Source organism: Sander lucioperca, chromosome 12, assembly GCF_008315115.2.
Source record: "Sander lucioperca isolate FBNREF2018 chromosome 12, SLUC_FBN_1.2, whole genome shotgun sequence".
NCBI lineage: Eukaryota > Metazoa > Chordata > Actinopteri > Perciformes > Percidae > Sander > Sander lucioperca.
Window position 1 is genome coordinate 8,187,450 of NC_050184.1, and position 24,040 is coordinate 8,211,489.

Here is a 24,040-nt window from a genome sequence, read left to right on the forward strand (position 1 = left end):
AGATACATTAACTTAATTTGTCTTTCTTTCTACTAAATAGTCATCCCGAAATACTTTACCACACAGTAATACCTTTGAAAATAAAAGTTAGTTTTAGGCAAAAAAGACATTTTGTAATCGGTCTCTTTTATTTGTTCAAGCCAGCACTTCCTAATCTGTGGCTATTTTTTTTTACAAAAAAAGCACAACCATTTATCTCGCTCTGAGAAATACATACACATACGCATCCTCACAAGATGCTGCATAGAGTCCAGAGTTCTTATCTACTGATAAATAAACTCTGCAGCAACTAGACAGCAATTTTAAACATAATTTGCAAAGAGATCAAAGGTTCCTGCACACTTTTAATCACTTGTATTCACTTACTCTTTGGTCTCTCGTTTCTCATCCCTATGAACCTGATATAAACCTAAAATGCACAAATGTGAATTTAGAGTCATGAACACGCGATACAATGTAATATAAAGTTTAAAGAGTTTTATAAAAACAGAAAAAAGCAGACCAAACTCCTTAGCTTTTGTTCATTCATTATTGACACACAATCAGATTTTGATGAAACTTACTGCACACCGCCACTCTATTTCCACATCTTTAAAATAAGGGTACAGTTACAAGTCAAAAAGATGTGACAAATTTGAAGGGCCATGAAGGATACGGCATCTTTTGTGGGGGATGACATATTGTTGTGTTGTTTGAAACTGATTTTAGGAACAGGATGCTTCTGTAAAGGTTTAGATGATGTGTAAGTAGTCCGAGAACACTGTTGTAAGTATCTGTGGTGTAATTGCTCCCATTTGCTGAGGCTGAGAAACAGATCCCTTGACAGCTTAATGTAGGAAACCACTCCGTATGGCACACCAGTGCACATATGGCCTATCTGGTTCACTGTTGAGTTAGAGGAGAGAAACAAGAATTGAGAGTGAACTTCTATGTGCTACTGTGATTTCAGATAACAGTTTTTCTATTTTACTGTGGAATAAATAGCCTTACGGAGAAACATATGGACACTTTTAATCTAGTGGCATGTGAGGGCACACATCCACAAGCTCATACACACAATTGATAATAACCTCCTGTAAATTGAGGCCTTGTATAGAAAGGTGCATAAAAGAACTTGTTGTATGTCAGAATTGATAGAATGGCTCCACAGTTTCCATGGCAGATTCCACAGCAGATAAATGTCTCTTTCCCAATCACGGTGGGCTAGGCTGGTTTAGAAAATAACAAACTTTAATATGTCAGCTCCAATGTAAAGGCAGCCAGTCTTGTCACAACACCCACACAACACACCTACTGTGAAAGGGCAGATGGGGAGGATAGGGAGCAAGAAAATGTGTTCTGTGCTTGAGGAAGTTTTATGGGCCTAATTTCACTTAAACTCAGTGAAGTACCACACTCCCCACACCCCACCTGAAACTGCTCTGAAAACAGTCTGCATCTCTTCTTTGATCCTCAGTTGCCATCAATGGGCTTCAGAAAGGCAGAGAAAGAGACAGACAGACGGAGAGAGACTCTGGGTTGCCATTATATGTGAAATGCTCCCTCATTGCAGCACAGCAGCCCCATCTCTTCATCATTCCCCCACTTCCTTCATTTCCTCTGGCAGACACTGGGAGCATTCTACCCATCTGCCCTCAGTAAATATTGCTTGAAGGCTTAATTATACACACACACACACACACTTACAGACACAGTCTCAGCGAAATTTCCTGCAACGCTGAAGCGGAGAATTAATGTCAAATCTGTGGGGCATTCATTCCTCAGAGTGTGTGTGTGTGTGTGTGTGTGTGTGTGTGTGTGTGTGTGTGTGTGTGTGTGTGTGTGTGTGTGTGTGTGTGTGTGTGTGTGTGTGTGTGTGTGTGTGTGTGTGTGTGTGTGTGTGTGTGTGTGTGTGGTGTTATTTTTGCTTCTGTGTGTGTTTTTGTGACCTCTCAGTCCATTATTATATCCCTCTGGTCACATTTCTAACCCAGAGGGTCTGTGTGATGAACTGTGAACACCCTTTACTTGTGTCATCAAGCGACGATGGTCACAACCCATGGCAGAGGTCTTGTGAAGCGCAGGAATCAATATTCTCTTTCATTGCTTTAATAAATAGACTTTCTTCTCAATCAAATCAAATGTTGTTGCCTCCCTTTTTTATTTTTATTAATGAGTTGTGAATATCGGTGTGGGTTTTTGGTACCATTAAGCAATTTATCAATGTATATATTTTTGTTTTTGTTTTCTTAGCAGATGATGAATGACCATGATGAAGCCTCCCCTGATAGCTGCATCAAAAAGGTAGGAGAGTTACACCTGTTTATGCTATTTTATGTATCCTGGCTGTTTCTGTACCACTGTCCTGCATGACAACTATCCCACTGGGTTACCTATACACCAAAGGTATCAAAAGTCATTATGAGGGTGAAGTTATAAAGAGGCAGTTTATAGCACACATAAAAAGCAGAACAACTATTCTTCATTTGTATGTCTGTATTTGTAAGACAATGTATGTTTACTCTCAACTCCTCTGGCTCTGCTCGAGCACACATACACTAAATATCTTCAAACATGCACGCCCAGCTGCAGGTTTGTTTGAGAGTTTTTCTAGTGTACAGAAAAAGATCATCTGCATGTTTTGATTGGTGCATTTTTTTAAATACAGTAGCTATATTAATATAATACAATATTTTGTATTAGTATTCAGTTTTCTTCCTACAAAAGCTTCAGCTGAGCACACAAAAGCTTGAACGAAGAAGTCATCTTTTCTTAAACTGGAGTAATTCACAAGAATTTCACTAACTTATAAGCCTTTCTTATCAAAGAACAGAAAGCCTCTCTTCACTCAGACAAAAACACTGACACATGAACACACACTGTGACCGACACGTCCCATTGACCAGTCACTGACCACTTTATGAGGTGATAAATTTATTGAAGAGGCTGGGCAGTTTGCTTTTATGGCCAGTGTCGCCGGGTCAAGAAAGGACAGCGAGAGAGTTCATGTCCATCTAATGGTCCATGAAAGAACAATGGCTGCTGCAGATTGGACCTTGGATCTTTCTGAGAATAACTAAAGCCATGCAGGCGTGGCTCAAAGTCAAGTCAATGGCAGGGTTGTTAAAACCTAAATCAATGGTTGAAAATGAGACAGCAATACATTATGTGGGGTTTTTATCAGATTTGAGTTTTAGAGGAGCAATCCATATTTCCAGTATGGCACCAGTTTTTCCAAACCCCACTATTGGCATTGCTTTTTTTATTCCAAAATTGATTGACTGACCTTGCAGTGCAATAACAGTACAAAGCAATAATGGTTGAAATATGAGCCTTAAACAGAAACATTTGTTTACAATTCTTAAGTGGACTTTGATTAATGTTGGTTGAGAGAGCTAAAAACATCCATTATGTCACATGAGTGGAGTTCATCATGGATTTAGCTATCAAAGAAATTGAAACTGACATTTGGAATTTGCCGCCAAAGTTTGCGTGCCTTTTGTCTTATCTTACATGACAGGGCGGTCAAAACATTGGTAGCAGAAGTAATGGTGGACTACTTTTCATCCAGCTCCCCTTAATACAAGCAGTGTGTGAGAGGAAACGCCTCGTGAGCAACCTTAGCAAGACGTATTTTCCTCATAATGTCCTTCGGCGTAATTTACAATTATGACCAATTTGGTCCTTAGAAAATGTCCTCATTTGCATTTCAGGTCAAGGGTCTTGTTGCTGTACCCTCTATAAACAGGCAGGCATGCAAATCACAGACTGCCTGGTCGATTTGATATCCTGCATTAGTCAATGAGCTTATTTTAAGAGTTGACCGCAGGTGGTTTGGGCTGGTCCCTGTTCCCCACATGTTCGTACAGTGTGGAAAAACCTAGACGTTTTTTTAAACTACCTAACCACCTTCCACATAAGAGTGTCCCGTGCACTTCACTCTGCATGCACACACATTTACACACTTCCAAGTACAAAGACACACATACACACACGCATGCACTGATAGGAACGTGAAGTTGCAATACACACACTCAGATGACAGAATACAGACATACAGTATGCGTACCTACGATACATAAAATCCAAACACACACACACACACACACACACACACACACACACACACACACACACACACACACTGGCCACATCTCATTATGCAGAGTGTGAGTTGCGGTGGGCCCTCATCGGGCGGTGGCAGACCACATGCCTGTTATGAATATGAATGAAATTATGCATGAGCCATTCCTTATGACATGACTCATTCATCCACATCGTGCAGTCTCACACACACACACACACACACACACACACACACACACACACACACATACACACACACACACACACACACACAAACACAGGGCATGGGCACACACAAATGCACACATGTACATAAACATTGACTTCTCCTTTCTTCACCATGTCATTACCATCGCTATGCTTGATTAAGGCAGAATGTTAATTGAGTTGTAGCTTGTGAATAAACTAGTTCACTGCTGAAAGGTGTGAGTGTTTGCATGACTGGAAGAGTTATTAGTTCTTATTTGTTGTTGCCCGATACTTTACAACATAAACAGATTTGTTGTTTTGTTTATATATGTTATATATAGTTTTAAATAGAGTGAAATATCAGTACAGTGCACATTATCAAGTCAATGTAAAGTATATTTCAGCCACTATGGTCATAGATTAATTTTATATAGGCATTGTGACAGCTCCTTCACAAAACAGGAAGAATACATGGATGGTTTAATGGATAAGATGAGATGTAGTACTGGAAGACATAAAGAGGACTACTTAAGAGGCACTGACGTAGATATTTCAAGTAATGTAATATTTAGTTACCTCATCAATATGTGTCCACTTCATAACTTATACCACACAAACCCCATGTTTGACACAATAGTATTTGGTACTCAAAAGACAGATTTTTTTCGTGGACTTCATTGCCAAAGTTAATTATATTATACTGAATTGTACCAGACACTGTGTAGATACACTGTACAGATACACTCATACAAGATTTAATTTAATTTAATAGAAAAAAAGGATATTCTCTATCATAAACATGTTTTAAGAAGGGAATTATATATATATATATTATAAATATAGTAACCTTACACCGTTTCAAACTGACCACAAACCGTTTTTTTCTACTTTGCTGAGACAGTCTGAAAGGAGTGTAAAGGCAAGTGGGGGGCACTGGTAGAGTCGGGGTTAAGGCGAGGGATAAAACAGAAGCAGAGATGTTATTGTAGCTTCTCCTGTCCACTTACTGAAAGCTGCCCGGAGCTTACAGCTGTGTGTGTGTGTGTGTGTGTGTGTGTGTGTGTGTGTGTGTGTGTGTGTGTGTGTGCGCGCATGTGCATGTGCATGTGCGTGTGCCTGCGTGTCTGCGTGTGCGTGTGGTTTAAGGCCTTGGATTCATATCCAGCACTTGCTTAGACATGGATCGAGCCATATTGGCTTACACACATGCATCTCCACACCCCGCCCACAGACAGAAAATCAAAAAAAAGTTGTGTTATCGGAATTCCCTCTCTGCTTACTTCATCCATCCTCTTCCACTTATTTCGTCCCTTTTCGGCTCTCTCTCTCTGCACACGGTATGGTGTTGTTGGAGCTATAGATTGCTATCAGGGGCTATTGGGGATAGGATCAGGGATTGTTTGGTTTGGTCCGGTTCAGTCATACAAAACAGGACTATCTGTCTGTTTAGCTGTCTAGGCCCTGCTTAGGTATGTTCTCATTCACACACTGCACATACACTTAAGTCTGTGTGTGTTGTTTGTGTTGGAAGTTAATAGGGTATCTGAGGACTTGAGTTTCTTTTTGGATTCCTTGGATTTAAAAGTGGTTGCCTGATAGGGAACAGGGGAAAGAAGGCAGTCTATGCTCAGTGTGTGTGTGTTTTGTGTGTGTGTGTGTGTGTGTGTGTGTTAATCCCCATCTTCAGAAGAGCGCCACTGTCCATCCCGACGTGTGTAAACACTCCAGCAGATCAGATGGCAGATAATGACTTCCAGATAGACACCCTCCATTCAACCAGCAGAGAAAATCAATGAGCACTGATTGCTTTTTTCCCAAGACGATCATCTCTCCCTGAAGGCTACTATCTATCTCTCTCTCCTTCTATCTCTCTGTCTCTCTCAATTTCTCTGTCTGTCTCTCTCTCTCTCTCTCTCTCTCTCTGTCTCTCTCTTCAAGCCCTATTCATTCACCTCTCAATACCACTGAGATTGAATCAATTCATGCTGCTTTTCACAGGGGATTTACTGTGAAAAGATACAGCGGAATATCTCTTTAAGACGATCAAGATCAAGTATCTCTGTTACCGCCTGTGTCACTCTTTCTTTCGTCTGAGTGAAGTTCTACATGTCTTTCTTTCTATTTATGACAGAGATGTGCTTTCATGTTCTTTTAGACAAACTCAAGCACTAGTTGTTGTTCCATAAGCAAAGTATGCAGGAAATGTGTGCTTTAGATGCAACATTAGTTGCAAATAGGAAAATGAGAGGGGTTGATATGAACTCTGACCTATAAGTAGATTTTTCCCACTCCTTGTTGAAAGACTAGGGAGCCAAATGGGGGTCAGCTGCAGTTGTGAGTCGATGAGTGTGTGTCCCATATCAAGCTGGGGAATTGAATCTCTAAATATCCTAGCTAAATGACCCTAAATGTATGAGGGCTATTATGTGGACAGAGGGAGGCTCATGGATTCACAGAAGTGATCCAGTGCTCCGGGCCATAGTTTACCCCCTGCCAACAGCACCACACTCCCCCATCCCTCCCCCTGCTTAAATAGGCTCATGATTGATTGATAATTATGATAATTTGTTTGAAATGATTATCTGGATATTATAATCACTGCCACCCCAGTACGCCACGGGTGCAAGTCATTTTTCATGATGCTGAACGTCACAAATGCCCCCTGGTTACAGGGGTGGCGGTGTGTGTGTGTGTGTGTGTGTGTGTGTGTGTGTGTGTGTGTGTGTGTGTTTGGAGGGAGGGGCGGCACAGATGCCATACGTGGATGCATGGATGGATGTACCGAAATATCCTAATCGACAACCATTTTAATAATTGTTCAGTTGTTATTTATTAAGCAAACATTGGCATTTATATCTGTTTTGGACCGTTGGTCAGACAAAATAAGCAATTTGAAGACCTCACTTGGGCTCTGGGACATTGCGAGGAATAGTTTTCACTTCATTTCAAAATGAATAATTAAGGGATTAATTGTCATTGAAAATAATAGGTAGGTAAGATAGATGGATACATAGAAAGGTTTGTCTACACAATACTTTATCTGTATGATTTACTTCATGTCTGCTCTTGAAAACATTAAAACCATTGCATGATCAGGAAGTTCCCAAACATCTTCTTGTCATTCTCAGGCAGTGAGCAAACACAACGTAGCTCCAATCATCCTGTCTTCTCTGTCATCTTAAGGAAAAGAAGGGGAGGAGTGTGTGTGCATGTGTGTAGTGGGGGGTTGCAGGAATAATATTTGCGGTTTTCGCTTCGCCCCAAGATGACTTAATGATGATATGGGTCCCTTTCTTCTGCTGGGCAGGGTTACGTTTTAATGGGCCCTGAGTGACATGTTTTCATTTGGCTCCCTAACCTGCCCCCCCACCCAGTACCACCACCAGCACCACCGTCACCACCTTCATCCCCATCCCCCCCTTCAAAATATACACCGCCAAATCCAGCACCGTGTCAGGTCAGACGAGGAAAAAAAGGTGGTTTGAAATCAGAGGCAGTCAGCACTGAGCTTCCATGTAGCGTTTGTGTGCAGACAGATAGACAAATATGCGTAGACTGAGCTCACATGGTCGAAATCATGTATGTTGGGGAATGTTTGGATCCTAAGGCAGGATAATCTTTCAAAACACACCCTGTGCTTACAGAAGAAATTGAAAATGAATATTTTTTGTAGCTTGCTCCTTTGCTGATGAGGATGGATGGATGTCACTGGCAACAAAGATCCATCGCAAACCACTCCGGCAAATCTGCTGTTGATCTGCTGTCTGACTCAACATTTGCACACAACAAAGTTAAATACACTCCTTCCATGTCATGCTATTGCCTGAACCATTTATTGTTAAATTAATTATTGATTATTTATTGATTATGCTGCAGGAGTGGTTGGAAAAGTTTCTATTGACATTTTGACCATTTTCAGGAGGCTAACAACTTTTCAGTGCCAACTTTCAAGCTTAGAAGCGGAGAGTATTTTATATATACTATAGTTTTTTGGTGGAGTATTCCTATAATCACTGGTTACATTGATTATAGACAACCAAGTCATCGGTCCAGACTTTGTTAGCAAATAGCGTTGATCTGTGGAAGGTCACGTGGTCTGGACAAGGTCAGGGTTGTTGGAGAGGAGGTGGGGAGTAGGAGGAGAGGTGAAGACAGAAAGAAATGGTCTTTCTCTCTCTGTCTGTCTTGTTTGTGGGAACTGTCCCAGCTATGGTCACTGCAGAATGCTGTCATTATGCCTTGTGAGGAGCATTCACTCAAAGGCCACTGCTGTGTGTCACTGTGTTCATGTATGTGTGTGTGTGTGTGTGTGTGTGTGTGTGTGTGTGTGTGTGTGCCACTTTTGACTTGCAGTGGCACTTTTATCTTGTTTGTCCGTGTGTGTGTGTTTGTGTGTGGGCCCTGACTGACGCATCTCTGTTGTTATCGCCGATCAAAACCCGGCGTCACAATGGAGTGAAGCGCTGGGAGAGGAATTCAAGTGGGAACGAAAGAAAAAAAGAAAGAGTGGAACAGATAGAGTGAGACAGAGCAAGGGGGCGGAGGAGAAGCACGAGGTGATCGGAGGCACTTTCATGTCAGCTGGCTCCCTGACCTCTCTCTCTCTTTCTCTCCTTCTCTTTCTTTTCTTATGCCTTTCACTCTCTCTATCCTTCTCTCATTCTCTCTCTTGCAGTCTTTGTCTCTCCATAATCTCTCTCCCAGTGGCCATTCCAACACATTCTCAGGGGTCACCCAACAAAAGGAGGAGGGCGATAGTCTGACAGTTGCGGGGGCTGTCATACTCATACATACACACTCACTCACGCACACACACACACACACACAATTTTTGGTTGTTAAGTGTAATACTTTATAATTGTGTCATTTTATTTTGCAGTTCCTGTCAAACATAGGCCTACTGCAGATGAAGTATTGTCATACTGAAATATTTTGCAACGTGCAATGTTATCAGTCCAGAAAGTGTGCTTTCTGGGCTCACCATTCCAGTAGAGGCACAAACAGTAGCTTCAACAAACCACCATTCAGTGCAGTCACAGGCTGAAAAATCATTTAAACACTTCATCCCTCCTGGAATGCATTAAACGTCCCAAACCAATGTGAATTTTCCTTTAACCCTTATGCTTTCCAAATGTTCTGATGTTTACCCTAAACCCAAAGACATCATATTGTCAATGAGGTGGATACATATTATTTGAACTCTTCTTTAGTGTGATTTGAATAAACGGCCAAACAAATGGACATTTTGAAAGCTGAGATATTTCTCTTGACGTCTCTTGACCTTACCACTTAATTGGTAAAATGTCCCCACTTTGGAGTATTATTGTCATCTTTCTGTGCCTTCAAGGACATTTGGCATTCTTACGCTTCAAAATAGACACAAAAAACGCACACAAACACACACATATGCACTTGTCTGTCAAGAAAGCAGTGACTCCATTAAGGCAGACAGAGTGAATGCAGAAGGCCGGCTGGTCAAGCATTGGTGATACTAACATGACAACCCGCATGGCGTTGCCACGGAGACTTAGAAGCCAGGGGGTGGCAGAGAACAGAGAGTTGTGTGGTCCTGCTCTTCAAAAATATTTTCATGTGTCAGACAAGGATCTCCCTTCATCTGTGCGTGAGAACGGCTGGGTGCATTTAAAACTCCACATCGTAAGGGAGAGTTCTTCTTTTGTGTTAGAAAAGTCCTTGTCACACTGTACTGCAGACACGTCTACCTTTTAATGTCAATTGCAGCTGTTGCAGCCAAGGATATCTTATCTTTATATTTTGCGCAGGTCACAATATCTCACAAAATACTTTGACTTTTTGTGCTTTGAGAATAGCTACGTATGTCATATATAAAATAAAAAGGGGAAGGGGGGCTTTGAACACACCACATTTAAGTTTTTGTAATGTTCCTCTGTTATTTTTCACAAGACTTCATTAATCAACTTGAAAAGAGGAAAGACATCAAACTACCAGAGAAACAGAGATAGCCTGGGAGATGGGGAGGTGTTAACACAACACAATATCTATAGACGGGCAAAAGATGAAGTTTAAGCAGGAGAGAAAGCGTCAGTAAAGATGGAAACACTCAGAGGGCAAGAGACAGCCGGAGGCAGGGGGATGGGGGGCATGACAGGAAAGGAATGCCAGAATGCCCAAGAGAGGCAAGAACTGCCAGCCCAGTCACAGACACAGCCCGTCTGGGGAAGAGAGAAAGAGAGTGGGGGAAAGAGGCTAGCCCCGCCAACACAAGGTCATGTGAAAAAATATCCCCCTTTCTCCACCGACCCACCTACCCATCCATCCATCCATCCATCCATCCATCCCTGTGTCCACACATCACTCTGCCCCCTTGAAAATTTTAGGTAGTCAAAACATTTGAAAGTTTTTCGTAAAAAAAGGAAAAGAATAGGAGGGACGAGATCGGACTCAGGGTGAGATAGAAGTGAAGGATGAGGCAATGGCGGGAGACAGTGGAAGTGTGTCTGGGCGTAACAGGTCTTTGGGGAGCTTTTAGCCACAGAGTGGTAAGTGAAGCGTGCCGTGTGTTGAGGCTGCTCTGGTTAACTGTCTTCATACTTTGAACGAGGGCCTCAGACACACACATACACATGGGTATATCTCTGGTCATGTGCTCAAGTGTCCGTTTGGTGCGCCCCAGATAGTGGCTGGAATGTTTTTAAATTCATCACCTACTTTTACTAATATCACACGCAACTAGATTTTTAGAATATGGCCTTGTAATTAGAGAGTAATACAAAAGGCTCAGTTAGTTTTATTCAGTGAAATCCATGACCTGTGGGGTGCTCTTCAAGATCACAAATGCAACAGCTACTCTTTACTCTTTACTGGGGTGGCAGTAGTTCAGTCTGTAGGAAGTTGGGTTGGGAACCGGAGGGTCGCTGATTCAAGTCCCCGTACGGAGTGTGGACTGGTAGCTGGAGTGATGCCAGTTCACCTCCTGGGCACTGCCAAGGTGCTCTTGAGCAAGGAATCCCCCCCAAGCACTGTCCAGCACTCACAGCCCCTTCCCTTTGACATCTCTCCATTTGTGCATGTATAGGACCTGAGCATGTGGGTGTATTTCAGGCCTGTGTGTAGTGTGTTCTAACAACAAGTGTTGTGAAAAAATTGTAATTTCCCCTCTGGGGATCAATAAAAAGTATAAAATTAATTAAAAAAAATATATATTAAAAAAATATCCCAGAAAGAGTAGCTGTTGCTCTGGTAACAGCTAATGGGGACCCAATTACATGAACAAAAAAATTAATGACATGAAGTGGAAGAAAGTATGCTCCATATCTACTAGATGTGTAATAATATATCAGGGCTGTATCAATGAGCATTGATGGAAGTGCTTTATGTGTTCTTTCAGCCTGCCATGTGTTGGTCAATTTCAGTTATTAAAACTCTGACCTTTAAACTTTTGACTTGGCTCAATTCTCACAAAATATCTGAATGCACATGCTTTTTATAATACCAGGCAAGTCAGATGAAAGGGGCATATAGATGTGCATTTGAAACAGGGCTCACATTAATTTACCAAATCTCATCCTGGAGGACTGTTTTTGTTGTTCATAGTTTGCACTTTGTGGCTGGTTGAATGCAGAATGGTGATATTTATAGCGGGTTTTTTTCACAGATTTTTTTCTATAAAGGTTTGTGGCTGCAGTGATGGTATAAGAGGCAAAAACTCCTGACAGCTTGTAATGCAATCAGCGGATTGTTGATAAAAACTCTGTTTTTGTTCCGAGCTGGCTTCGAAATTGTGATCTAGAATACAATAGAAGACATAAGACATTTGGGTTTATATAGTCCTTAGTTTAAACAATTAATCATAGAATTTTATGCATTCATTAGTTGACAGTATATGTACCTGTTGCTGCAAATTTGGATAATCCACCCTCAAACACATTCTGAAAATCAGTGTTTCTGTCCACACTATCCCGATTTTATCCTTCATCCTCACTTCCTTCCCTCTCCCCCTCCTTCCATCCCTCTCTCCTTCCCTCCGATCTTGGTTGAACAGTATGGTCTTTGACTGAGTCTTAATCTTCATTACAGGGCATTAGTCCACTGGGGAGGCCCTGTCTCGTCTCCCTACAGCGCAGCCTGGCACTGTCCCGCTAGGGACGTCCCGCAACGGCACAGCACAGACACCCTGCCAACCCCCCTCGCCCTCCCACCAGCTTCACCTTGGTCACCCCTTCGCTCAAATGAACTGTTAAATAAACGGCAGGCCTTAATCCACATGAAGGAGCTGGGGTGGAGGTGGTGGAGTAAGTGGCAAGGCTGCTCAGGAGAAACAATAGAGCCAGCCCTGGATGCCTCCATTTAAAGCAACCATCAATCATACTCACCATGAGATTTCATTTTCTTTTTTCTTTTGACGTAAATTTTATCATTAATGACTAAATCTCAGAGAATCAGAGCGACAGTAATCTGAGGCATGTGGCTCAGCACTCATATGCAGTCTGTGAGCATGGCCTAGTGTCTGATGATGCGTGTGTGTGTGTGTGTGTGTGTGTGTGTGTGTGTGTGTGTGTGTGTGTGTGTGTGTGTGTGTGTGTGCGTGCGTGTGTGTGTGTGTGTGTGTGTGTGTGTGTGTGTGTGTGTGTGTGTGTGCATTTTCCTTAAGAGGAAAGTGACATTCAGACTATTTTACATAGCTCTAGCTTCCCTTTTCTGCATTTGGCTTTTAACTGTCCTATTGCTTGCTGTCTCATTTACTGTAATACCCATAAAAAAAAACTCTCACACACATTATATTCTCCCTCTCAGGTGGAAGTACAATTTTAAACAAACACAAAAAACATGCACACACTGCTGCATCAGCATAACGCACTTTTGCTGAGTACACTAACAAGGACAGTTGACTTGCTGTGAATTAGATAATTAAGGAGGATGGTTAATTGAGTAAACAAGCATCAGGGCTGTCACCCCTAATTAAGTGATTACAAGGAAGAGCACTCTCAGCCGGCACAGCGCTAATTAACACATACAGAAACACACGCATAGACACGTGTGAGGACATGGAGAATTATCTGTTCGAGAAACAATGATTATGCCGAGTGGGGGATCCCATGAGAGGCATGCAATGACAGGGGATTCCCCCCCCCCCCCCCCCTCTTAGTACTAATGCATAGTGGATAATCCTTTTATTCAGCTAGCAACGTTGAAAGTAATGGGAACAGTTTACTGCAGTCACATAGAGTGACCTGCACTCTGCTCACACAAACCCTCACAGACAATGCCTGTGGCCTGGGCACTGAAGGAGAGGGCGATCCAACAACAATACTGAGATGTTGGGCAAAGGCTCAATTTAAATGCAATTACACCTCCTTTCTTTTTCAGTGGTGGTTATTGTCTCAAGCAATAGACTTTCACAGAAAAATGCTATACCCAAATGTAATAATCCAATCAAATATTTGTATACATTTACATATTTTGTTGTGCTTCTTCAATCCGATACGGTAATACCGAAACCCATTTCGTTTTTCCACACTCTATGGGAGTACACTATACGCTGGGAGTGAACCCCGCTCTAATCTCAGCTGTGACATTTCAGATCGAGATGCTCATATAATGGTATTATCATAGAGAGTGTTTCCCTTGGGAGAATTATCCAGAACATTAACCAGGGAGTCAAAGTGATTATTTTGCCCCAATTCTCCTTGGGGAATATAGTAGCATGTATATGACATGATTTATTCTAATATAAACTATATCTAGTCAAATATTTATTTGGATGGTAATGACCTTGCTCAGTGAAAAGGGATTCTGCCGTAAAATGCAAAAAGGTTGATCCGCAATTGAAACTGTACCAAATTCAAAATGAGTTCTTTGGGTCCAACTGCTAGATTTAATTTCACACAAAAAGAGATTATTACATGTTTTCATAACTCATTTTCAATCATCTGTTTTTCCTTAATGCACCAGGTCAGATGTAATATTTTTCCTGAGTGTACAGGATTTTCACAGCAGAGCACAAAAGCAGATCAGCCTGGCTTAAAATCCACCTACAATGGAGAAGAAAAAAAAATGCATTAATTAAGAATCGCTCCAGGGATGAAGTCTAATTATTTTTGGAGCAGAAAAGATTTTCCACATTGGTCAGGACAACTGTGGTGTGGTGTTATCTGCTAACAATAAGGCCAGCCTTTCTACTCCCCTCCACCATTGTGAGGCTGATTTAAGATCCCCAGCTAATAGGCATACCTGGCTGACAAACATGACTTCTTAGCAGGTGACTCCTGTCAAGTTTGTCTGAAATAACAGGTAAATGAATTAGCAATAAAATGGACTTAGGGGTAACAGGCAGGGGTGCCCATTATTACCGCTCGTAATCACTAAAGAGATGCCATTCACTTGCCTTAAGACGGCAGCATTTTTCACCGCTTGCTGGCCACCGGCCTCCTCAGAGCCACAACACATTTCTAATGGAAGGCTCACTGCTTGAGCTCCTACCTCCCGAAAGCCCCCAACCATTTCTTTCTTTCGCTCTCTTTTCTCTCCTCCACCCACACCCCACTCCTCACACCCCCCCTTCACCCTCCCCCTTTCTCTCCTGTAAGATTATCAGTTTTGATTACCGCCGGCAACAGGCTCTTACCAGCGGTCGGAAGCGGCGTCTCACAGACCTGAAAGGCCCTCAGCAGGTTGCAAGAAGCTTTTGAAATTATGGGGCTGGGCTCAGAGGGAAAGTGCTCTGCGTGCTGCTTCGCGGCCATTTAATCAACTCCTGACTTTTGATAATGGCTAATTACAGTAGCACCTGCCCACAGGGTTAAAGGGCGGAACAGATTTAATGAGAGAAAGGGAGGAAAGAGACAGCGAGAAAGAGACGAGAAAATGAAAGAGAGTAAAGAAAGATGGAGAATGTATGTTATTATCTTCATGTCTTGCTGATTGGGTGCAATGATTCAGTAAACCCAGGGATGCGTTTGTGTGCCACCACCTCTTTCTCACAATTAGGAGTTGTTTTTCTCACATACAGCACATCATTGACAAGGGTGGTGCGGTATGGAGAGGAATTACCTTCCATAGCCCAGTTAACAAATAAACTTTTTATATGCATATAAATAGTTAATAATCAACCAAATTAATTTCTAATTAATAACTACATTAAATTGCTCCTGTGTCACTCCTTCAAATTATCAGTCCATCTCCAAGGAGGCAGTCAGAGAGATAATGAGCAAAGAGGAATGGGGCTATTAAAGGGACAATTTGATAGTTCACACACCGTGTCTGGCGTCCTAAAACAAGATGTGCTTGATAGAGCACACCCAAACACCCCTCCGAACACACATACACTCACTCACGGCCCAGCTGGGGTGACAGATCAAAGCATATTAAATATGACCTATGTGTCAGTGCATTGATCTAAGACCAGGTAGCACCCATACATGCAGGCTGAGCTGCTTGTTTGCTTTTTTACCCCCTCCCTTGCTCTCTGCCTCCCTCTTTCTCTCTCTCTCTCTCTCTCTCTCTCTCTCTCTCTCTCTCTCTCTCTCTCTCGCGCGCGCGCGCTCTCGCTCTCTCTCTCCCCCCCTTTCTTGTGACTAGCGACAACTTAGTCCTGGCACTCTATTGTTCAGGCACAAAGGCTATGTAAAGACACGTCAGCGATTACAAAGCTGCAATGGCACAGCTCAATTACTCAAAAGTTGCTGTTTTCCGCATTGGGATACATGTGTTTGTAGGTGTGTGTGTGTGTGTGTGTGTGTGTGTGTGTGTGTGTGTGTGTGTGTGTGTGTGTGCAAGTGTGCGCAAACAAGTCTGTGTACTCACAGTGTGCGTAGCCCCTGTGAGATATTAACAGGTTTGTGGCTGTGTCAGCACTGCGCACTGTGTTTTTAGTCTTTCATGTTCCATTTATCTGACCCCTGACCCTCAAACACACAGCAGCTTTACTTCAGCCCCCTTCATACACACCTCTACACCTTCATACGCAAACACCCACACACACCCACCCCCACACACACACACACACACACACACACACACACACACACACACACACATATGCACACACATTTACAAACACACCCACGCACACATCTTCGCATACAACAAAGTAATCCATTTCTCTCTCTGACCCTCTCCCTCTTTGTGCTATCACAAACCATATTTGCCCCATCCAATCAGTTTGATTAATCATGCGCCAGACCAGAGTCTTGCAATCAGATGACCAGAGCATTGTATCCCTCTCCACACACACACACACACACACACACACACACACACACACACACACACACACACACACACACACACACAAGCGCTTGTGGGGAAGTATTTCCCCATAGACATCCTCAGTGTGACAGCACCATAAACTGGCCATTTATCAAAGTGTCCCCCCAGTACACGCACATACAAAGGCACACACACACACACACACACACACACACACACACACACACACACACACACACACACACACACACACATTAGAAGAATTGTCCCTGAGTATTGTCTAAGTGGTGGACAAAGCAGTTTGGTAGTAGTTAATTGTCATCTGTTCATACAGTGCATATCTACTCGAACTTTGCATCTTCCATATTCCTCCACCAGTTGACCGTGAAACTGAGATGAGTTGTCAGTTACTGATATTATCATTTATCATCTTTCAGTGGAATTGTTCCCGATAATGTGTTATTGTTGTCCAAATTAATTTTTGTAAGCATTTTTATTTTTAACTAAGAGTTATTTATTTATGTATTTGTTTTACACGTGCAAAGAGTTTTTTTTTTATACTATGCATATTCCCTGTAATTTAATGGGCACATTATGTGTTTGTGTGTCCATGAGGCCGATGCCTTTTATTAGTAGCTGCAAAATTCGGAGGCTTGATTAATGCAGAGCCCCTACCGTTCTTTATGGCACATGGGTCAATAGTAATAATAGAAGAGATATTCATAGACATGTGGGGGGGCTCTCACTCTGCCATATCAGCTGAAGATTTAAAAGCCTCCTTACTCACAGTCTCTCTTACTCTTTGTATCTTTCTCTCTCTCTTCTGTGTCTTCATCTTTTTCTCTCTTTTTTCCCCATCAATCTTTCAGCTAGTTAGACAAAGTAAAGGCAGCATGGGAAACGAAAGCTCACTATCCTATTGATTTGTCACACATGCATTTTTACTTTAATTTTATTTATTTTTTTAAATGTTTTTGTAGATGAGTCATTAGTTAATATAGTACCATACACACGTTAAGAAAACACAGCACAGCATCACATTTTGTGATCTTGTTCTTCATTGTTACAGCTTCTATCCCAGTCAGCCATACTAGCCATGCAGGCGGGTTTGCAGCAGCTCATTGAAGCCTTTTTTATTGCTGGTCTATGTTCCAGAGGGCACTCTGTGTCAGTAATCAGGATATGGGGGTTATCCTGGCTGACCTATGTATTGAGCCTTCTAGCGCAGCCATTTCCAGTGCTAACACAAGTTAAAAGCACCGACTCTCACTGAGAAGGAAAGAGAGCCACTGGGCTATTGCCCTTAAACAACATGGCAGGCCAGGAATGAACTGGCAACCTGCCTAACCTGGCATCAAATGTTTGAGCAAATGTTTTTAGAATTTTTAAGAGGCTCAGTCAATATAGTAAATGTGGAGCGTTTACAAAACAAGTAAGTATTGTGACACAGAAATTAGATTAGGACAGTTCACCCAAATTACAAAAAGCATATTTTCTCCACAGAACACATTTTCAATAGTTTTCATAGGTACTGTTTCTTCTGTAGAAAGAAGTTCAAATGAACACTCTTCACGAGTGGACTATCCAGAGTAACAGGGACAGTGATACTGGAAAGATACATTGCTGTTGAAATTCTTAATATGTCATTCTTCAAAGCTGTGAACATCACAAATTTAGGGTTGGTCACAGACATCTTGGATTTAGAGATATCCGTGTCAAAACCTGGGAAGTAAAACCCAGCCATCTGCTACCTAGATAGAACTAGATAGCACTAGTGGTAAGTGAGAAAATGTTTTTTTCTTTTTTCTTTTTTGGGTGAAGCGACCCTTTAACATGTAATTTATTGTATTATCCTGCTGGTAAACTGACCTTTGACCTTGGTAAAGGTAACGTTTTCCAAAATGTCCATCAGTGTTATCAAGCAAAAAAGTCAAGACAGCTGCGGAGGGAGAGAACAAGATGGCAGTTGATTGTTTTCCAAAAGAATTAGCTTGGCCTGACCCTCTTGAGCCGAGCCATCTTTTCAATGGCTGACACTTTATTTGTTTTGTCCCTATAACAACAGAATCTCCCAAGCACCGCAGCACCCATTCACCCTGGTATTGTCACATACAACGAGACTCACTTTTCCTCTCCTTGTCTTTGTGGCGTGGAAAAAAAAAGCCCCAGGCTTTTAACACAATCACAGGAGGCAATGCTGAGGTATGTGTGTGCTGTGATAAGACAGAGCGATGGGAGACAGATATGGGAAGGGCAGCGGTCACGCACTCATACAGATAGAAACACATACACACTGGCACAGCGAGTGCCCAGAGAACAGATTCAGGAAACATTATGCTGAAGTTATTAGTGCTAAAAAGATTACTCAATCAGGAAATATACTATTAATGTTTGAATATATATTTGATCAAAGATAATGAGTGACAGGGGAGACAACGGGTTCATAAACACAACTTTCTCTTGGCACAGTGTGTGTATGTGTGTGTGTGTCCTGTGTGTGAATGCAGTGGCTTTACTTAAATGTCCAGCTGTGTGCAGGCGCCCCCTATTGCTTATTACCTTTCACTTTCCTCTCTGCAGAAGGCAAACATAAGAAAAGTTACACATGTGAACGCACAGACACATGGGCTTCCATAAATGCATGTAGCATCAGTCATGTTATCATATAACATATTACAAATCATACATTGATCAGATCTGCCATGCTGGATCATCTTTATCAAAAGATTTTTCTAGTGAAACAAAAGTACTTAGCTTGCGTGATCTCATATTAGCTCCCCACAACACTTCCCTTTCCTGCACACACACACACAGACACACACACACACACACAAACACACACACACACACACACATACATACACACATACATACATAATTCTCACCCATCAATCCCAGCGTGACCCCGTTTCAAATTCATTAACAAGGCTTCAAAACTTGCCGACACAGCAATCACCCGAAGCAAAATAAATTCCTGCGCCGGAGGAAAGAGAGTACCTGTGTGTGTGTGTGTGTGTGTGTGTGTGTGTGTGTGTGTGTGTAAATTATAGCAGTGCCGTGTCGTCCACTGCGGAGTGTAGCGAGGAATCTGTTTGGACAACTGCTGAATGTTTTAGTTTCCCCACAGCGCCTTGGAAAGCCATGCAGCCGCTGTATCTTTTACAAATTAGCGTGCATCGTCTACCAAGCACTTTTTCTTATCCCCAGCCTAAGCCCTGTCTGCCCACCGCAGGACAGCTCTGGGTGTGTTTAGGGTTAGTGGGGTTTCGAGGAGAGGAGAGAAAAAGAAAGATAATAGACATGATGATGTTTAATAGTTTTCATACTGTATATTAGTACACAGTTACACGTGTTTTATGAGAATGATAACTGCCTGTCAAATGCTGATAATGACATTCAGGCATTGCATTACAAACTTTAGTAAATTATGAACAATGTTTATGTTTCATAGTAATATATTGTTGCAGTCACAGGAAAAGTAAACTTTTCAGGAACTAAGAAATGCAGACAGATTTGTAAGGTCTTTGAAACTATTATAAACTGACATGAGTTGTTTTAATGCAAACTTCTAATCAGTTACTACAATAATGCATGAACTTTATCCCCGACTTCTGTTAGCTACATCATATGCCATTGCACATTTCCATACATTGCAGTACACTACTACAAACATTAGCAAAGCCAGTTTTTAGATTTTTTTTATGAAAAACAGACAAACAGAATAAATGGATTGAAAAGCTTACATGGTGCAAGACAGACAGTTGTAAAAAGAAAAAGTATATAAAAGTATATTACAAATGTGTCACTATAGACAAAGCTACACCGTCGTGTGAAGTTCTTTCCATCTGCTGTCAGTTGTAAATATCCATCTGTGTCTGGTTAGCAGCACTGCTAAGGGCTACAGTAGGCCAAGGTGGGAGATATTTGATGGAGAAGGTCAAAGCTAGTCATGTGGGGAGTTGAGCTGCTACACAGAGCCATGTTTTTACTACTGATTTATGATGTAAAAGCATTTGGGCTGGGGAAGCGATGGAAGAGAACCCATGTGTAAGTCAAATAGTCGATTTGATGATGATGTGTGCAGAGAAGGTATAAGGGTGTGTGTGTGTGTGTGTAGTGAATAGTGTAATTGTCTGTCTGCTACTTCTTTAAAATTAAAAACACAAGTTCTCTCCCATCAACTGCTACCAATGGTCAAGCTCAGTTTTTTTTAGGGGAATAAGAAAATAAGCCAGTCCATCTTAAAGAGGCCAGCATCCTAAAAACAAGCCCCAGTATTTGACAACAAAAGTGGCAAAGCTCTGATTTTGTGAGCCCACACAAAACCACATAGAAGGTACCTTACTTTCTCCTTTCCTGTTTTTTTATGTGTGTCTCCTCTCCTCATGATGTAGCGTGTCATATAGTATTAGGTGGTCCAGGGTTGAGGAGGAAATCCTCAGGGCCGAGTTGAGTCGCTGCTCAACAGTTTGGCCATTGTTCACCATCTCAGACACCAACACCCCCTTACATAAAAAAAAGAAGAAGAAGAAAAAAAGTGAGCCTATCAGGCAGCCGCTTTCTAAAACTCACAGTATGCCACAGTGGGAGAAAAGAGTAGAAAAGTGTGTGTGTGTGTGTGTGTGTGTATGTGTGTGTGTGTGTGTGGTGCATCCTTATTAGATGCACAGGCAGCACATCTGTAATCATTTATACATATATATATTTAAGAGGTAGCAGTGCAAAAGCCAGTACAGTCCATCCCAGCCCATACGTGGCCACCCTTCGCTCCTTATCAGTATGACATTTATTAAAATTAAAATGTCACATATTTTGAAAAAGGAGGACAACATGATGAAAAGTCCAATTATACAGCAGGATTTTATCTTTCACTAAATGATAATGTCAGAAGCTTTCATGTAAATGTATGTTTAACACGAGCACAGCAAAGATGAAAATGAGCATTTTTTTTTGAAACATTTAGTTGATGGATCACTACGAAAGGTTGTGCTTATTACCTGATGTAGTGTTTGGTTGTGAAGAACACCTTCATAAATCCATCCCCTGCGTTACACAGAGTTGCCCTCCCTAAAGAATGTAAATAATGGATGATTTGTGAACAAATTCAAAATGTGTGATTGTTGACTGTTCCTGTATACTGAAGAATGAACTGGCTCCTGTTGCAATGATTGTAGTCATAGATGAGGCCTCGTAACTATCCCAAGCTTTTCTGTAATTGTAACCAGCAGTAACCGTAAAATAACATGAACCAGAAGGAGAATGCTGTCTGGTCTGTGTTCGTCCACTTTATTTTAAAGGGTCCTGATGAGTAGTTGTCAGCTACCCTTTTTTACCAACACACAGACCATGTGCTGCCGGCTGTTCTCATGGGCACTGAGTGAATTTTTGTGGTGACTGCTGGTGTCCTTAAAAACCTATGCCAATTAACTTCTATTAAATGCTGAGAAGAGGTATAAACTGGGATTCATTCCTTTTTTTCAAACCCAATAAAATAATGCTTGCATAAACAAAGTAATAGTCTTTTCTCCATTATTTCCACTAATCAAATCCACTCAATTTCTCCACTAATTCTGAAGAGCCACCCACTGATTTTTCTAAAAGCATAACATAGAGGAGAGTGGGCCACTAGCAGAAAAGAGAGGAAATGTAACAGGCTGAGAAATAATAGGAAGACCAGAGACTTTTTCATGGGCCTTAATGGGTCACGAAGTGACCAGCCAACTGACCCTGTGTTGTCAACCACTGCACACTCAAAGACTTATTCACAGTCAGTCTGTGCAGCACAAACACATGCATACACATGCACACATACACAGAGTCAGACACCCGAGGGGGAATGTTCTCTCACGGTGGTGCTAGTAATTGAATCAAGCCAAAACCGAACGCTGCTTCATTTCCCTGCCCGCCCTCGCCTCTGCCTTAAAAACGTAAGCCATGTGGCTGATGAGAAGCAGATGTGGACTGAGCCCTGCATGGTAAAGGTGCAGAGTCAGTGCCCCACATCCACCCCTGGCCAGGAATATGTCTTCATTAAGGAGAATAAGGGTGTCCACTTACATCTGCTACAGCACATCAAATCACACTCATCTGTGTGTGTGTGTGTGTGTGTGTGTGTGTGTGTGTGTGTGTGTGTGTGTGTGTGTGTGTGTGTGTGTGTGTGTGTGTGTGTGTGTGTGTTTGTGTGTGTGTGTGTGTGTGTGTGTGTGTGTGTGTGTGTGTGTGTGTGTGTGGACCCCTGGGATGTGACTGACACCTATTCCTATCACTAGACCCTGACAGCTCCACACGTCTGGCTCCAATATCCTCCCACTGTTTCTACAGAAAGACCATCCCATACAACTATCCAATGCATAATGATACTTGTTAGCGCACGTATATGTGTGTGTGTGTGTGTGTGTGTGTGTGTGTGTCTCAGTCCGTGTGCGTTACCGCTCCTAATTTTAGGAGTAACATTCAGTTTCAAAAACATGAGTGGCAATCTCCAGCTTTACAACAGAAAGAGGAAGTTGAGAGTTAAAGACCTGGGTGATATAGCTCTCTTCATTATTGAAATCAAAAGATAAAACTTGTTGATTTTACTGAAACCATAAAAATAAATTATTCTACTCAGATATGGCACATCTACTCAAGCTCTATTTTTCCAATGCACAGCATAATGCACATAATGAATAATCATGGTTGATAATACCTAAATAATGAATTGAATGAACAATTGTTCTGTTGTGTTTTCCTTTTTACATGGCATTTATTTTAAAATGGGACTTATATATATAAATTACCCATTAACTACCAATAATAAAAATACAATACTTTGCACCACGAATTCCAGCTCAGGCTATATGTCACCACCAGCAGCACCAGCACTTCTTCCTAATTATGCTTTTTACCAGGCATTTTCTATTTTGGACCATTGTATGATATGTATGTAATTATGGTCTAAAACACTATATGTTAGTCCTAAATCTGGCTTGTCTATTCAAAACCTCCGGATCGCTTTCCAAGACTTACATAGCTGTAATTCTCTCCAGCTGTTGCATAAAACATACGGAGTACATGAGGCATTGGGGATAGATGGCATTCAAAGCCAACATGACCAAGATAAAGATATTTACTGTTTCTATGCCCACACAAATTCTGTATGATGCTAATACTACACTTTTCACATTGTGTTGTACAGTATAATGTAAAATGCAAGGCAACCATTATTTTAAAATTCACATTTATATGGTATGAATGTCTAAAATACCGTGCTCTATCAAATCTTGCTTGGAATCACCTAGAATTAACCTCCATGAGATATATCTCTGTCTCCTTTTCACTCTCTGTCTAGCCAGTCTTTGTCTTTTCCCATCTATGCTCTTATTGGATCCAGCAGACACAACACAAACTCTAGGACTTTCCTTCTCTCCCCTCCCTCTACTTCTACCTCAGAGGATTTGGCAGTTGCCGTAAGCTAAAGGAGGACAGGAGTACAAAACACACACACTCCTGCCTGTCAGTCTCATCAGTTTTTTAGAAAGCGAGAGAAAAGAAGATGTTTGGGGGAGAAAGGAAGGAAAAGAGGTATTTGTTTTCACTGCAGTGTTGTAAAGCCCTG

At 41.7% G+C, this 24,040-nt stretch overlaps 1 protein-coding gene across 10 annotated transcripts in view; it reads left to right on the forward strand.

Annotated features, from left to right (window-relative positions):
* Window positions 1-24,040, forward strand: part of prdm16 (PR domain containing 16) — a 187,674-nt gene that overhangs the window by 96,260 nt on the left and 67,374 nt on the right. For 9 of the 10 annotated variants that reach the window (XM_031286468.2, XM_036008261.1, XM_031286465.2 and 6 more), the window contains exon 3: window positions 2,233-2,283. In XM_031286468.2, the coding sequence (XP_031142328.1) occupies window positions 2,233-2,283 (51 nt within the window). The remainder of the gene's footprint in view (window positions 1-2,232; window positions 2,284-24,040) is intronic. The other variant, XM_031286467.2, reaches the window with a different exon arrangement.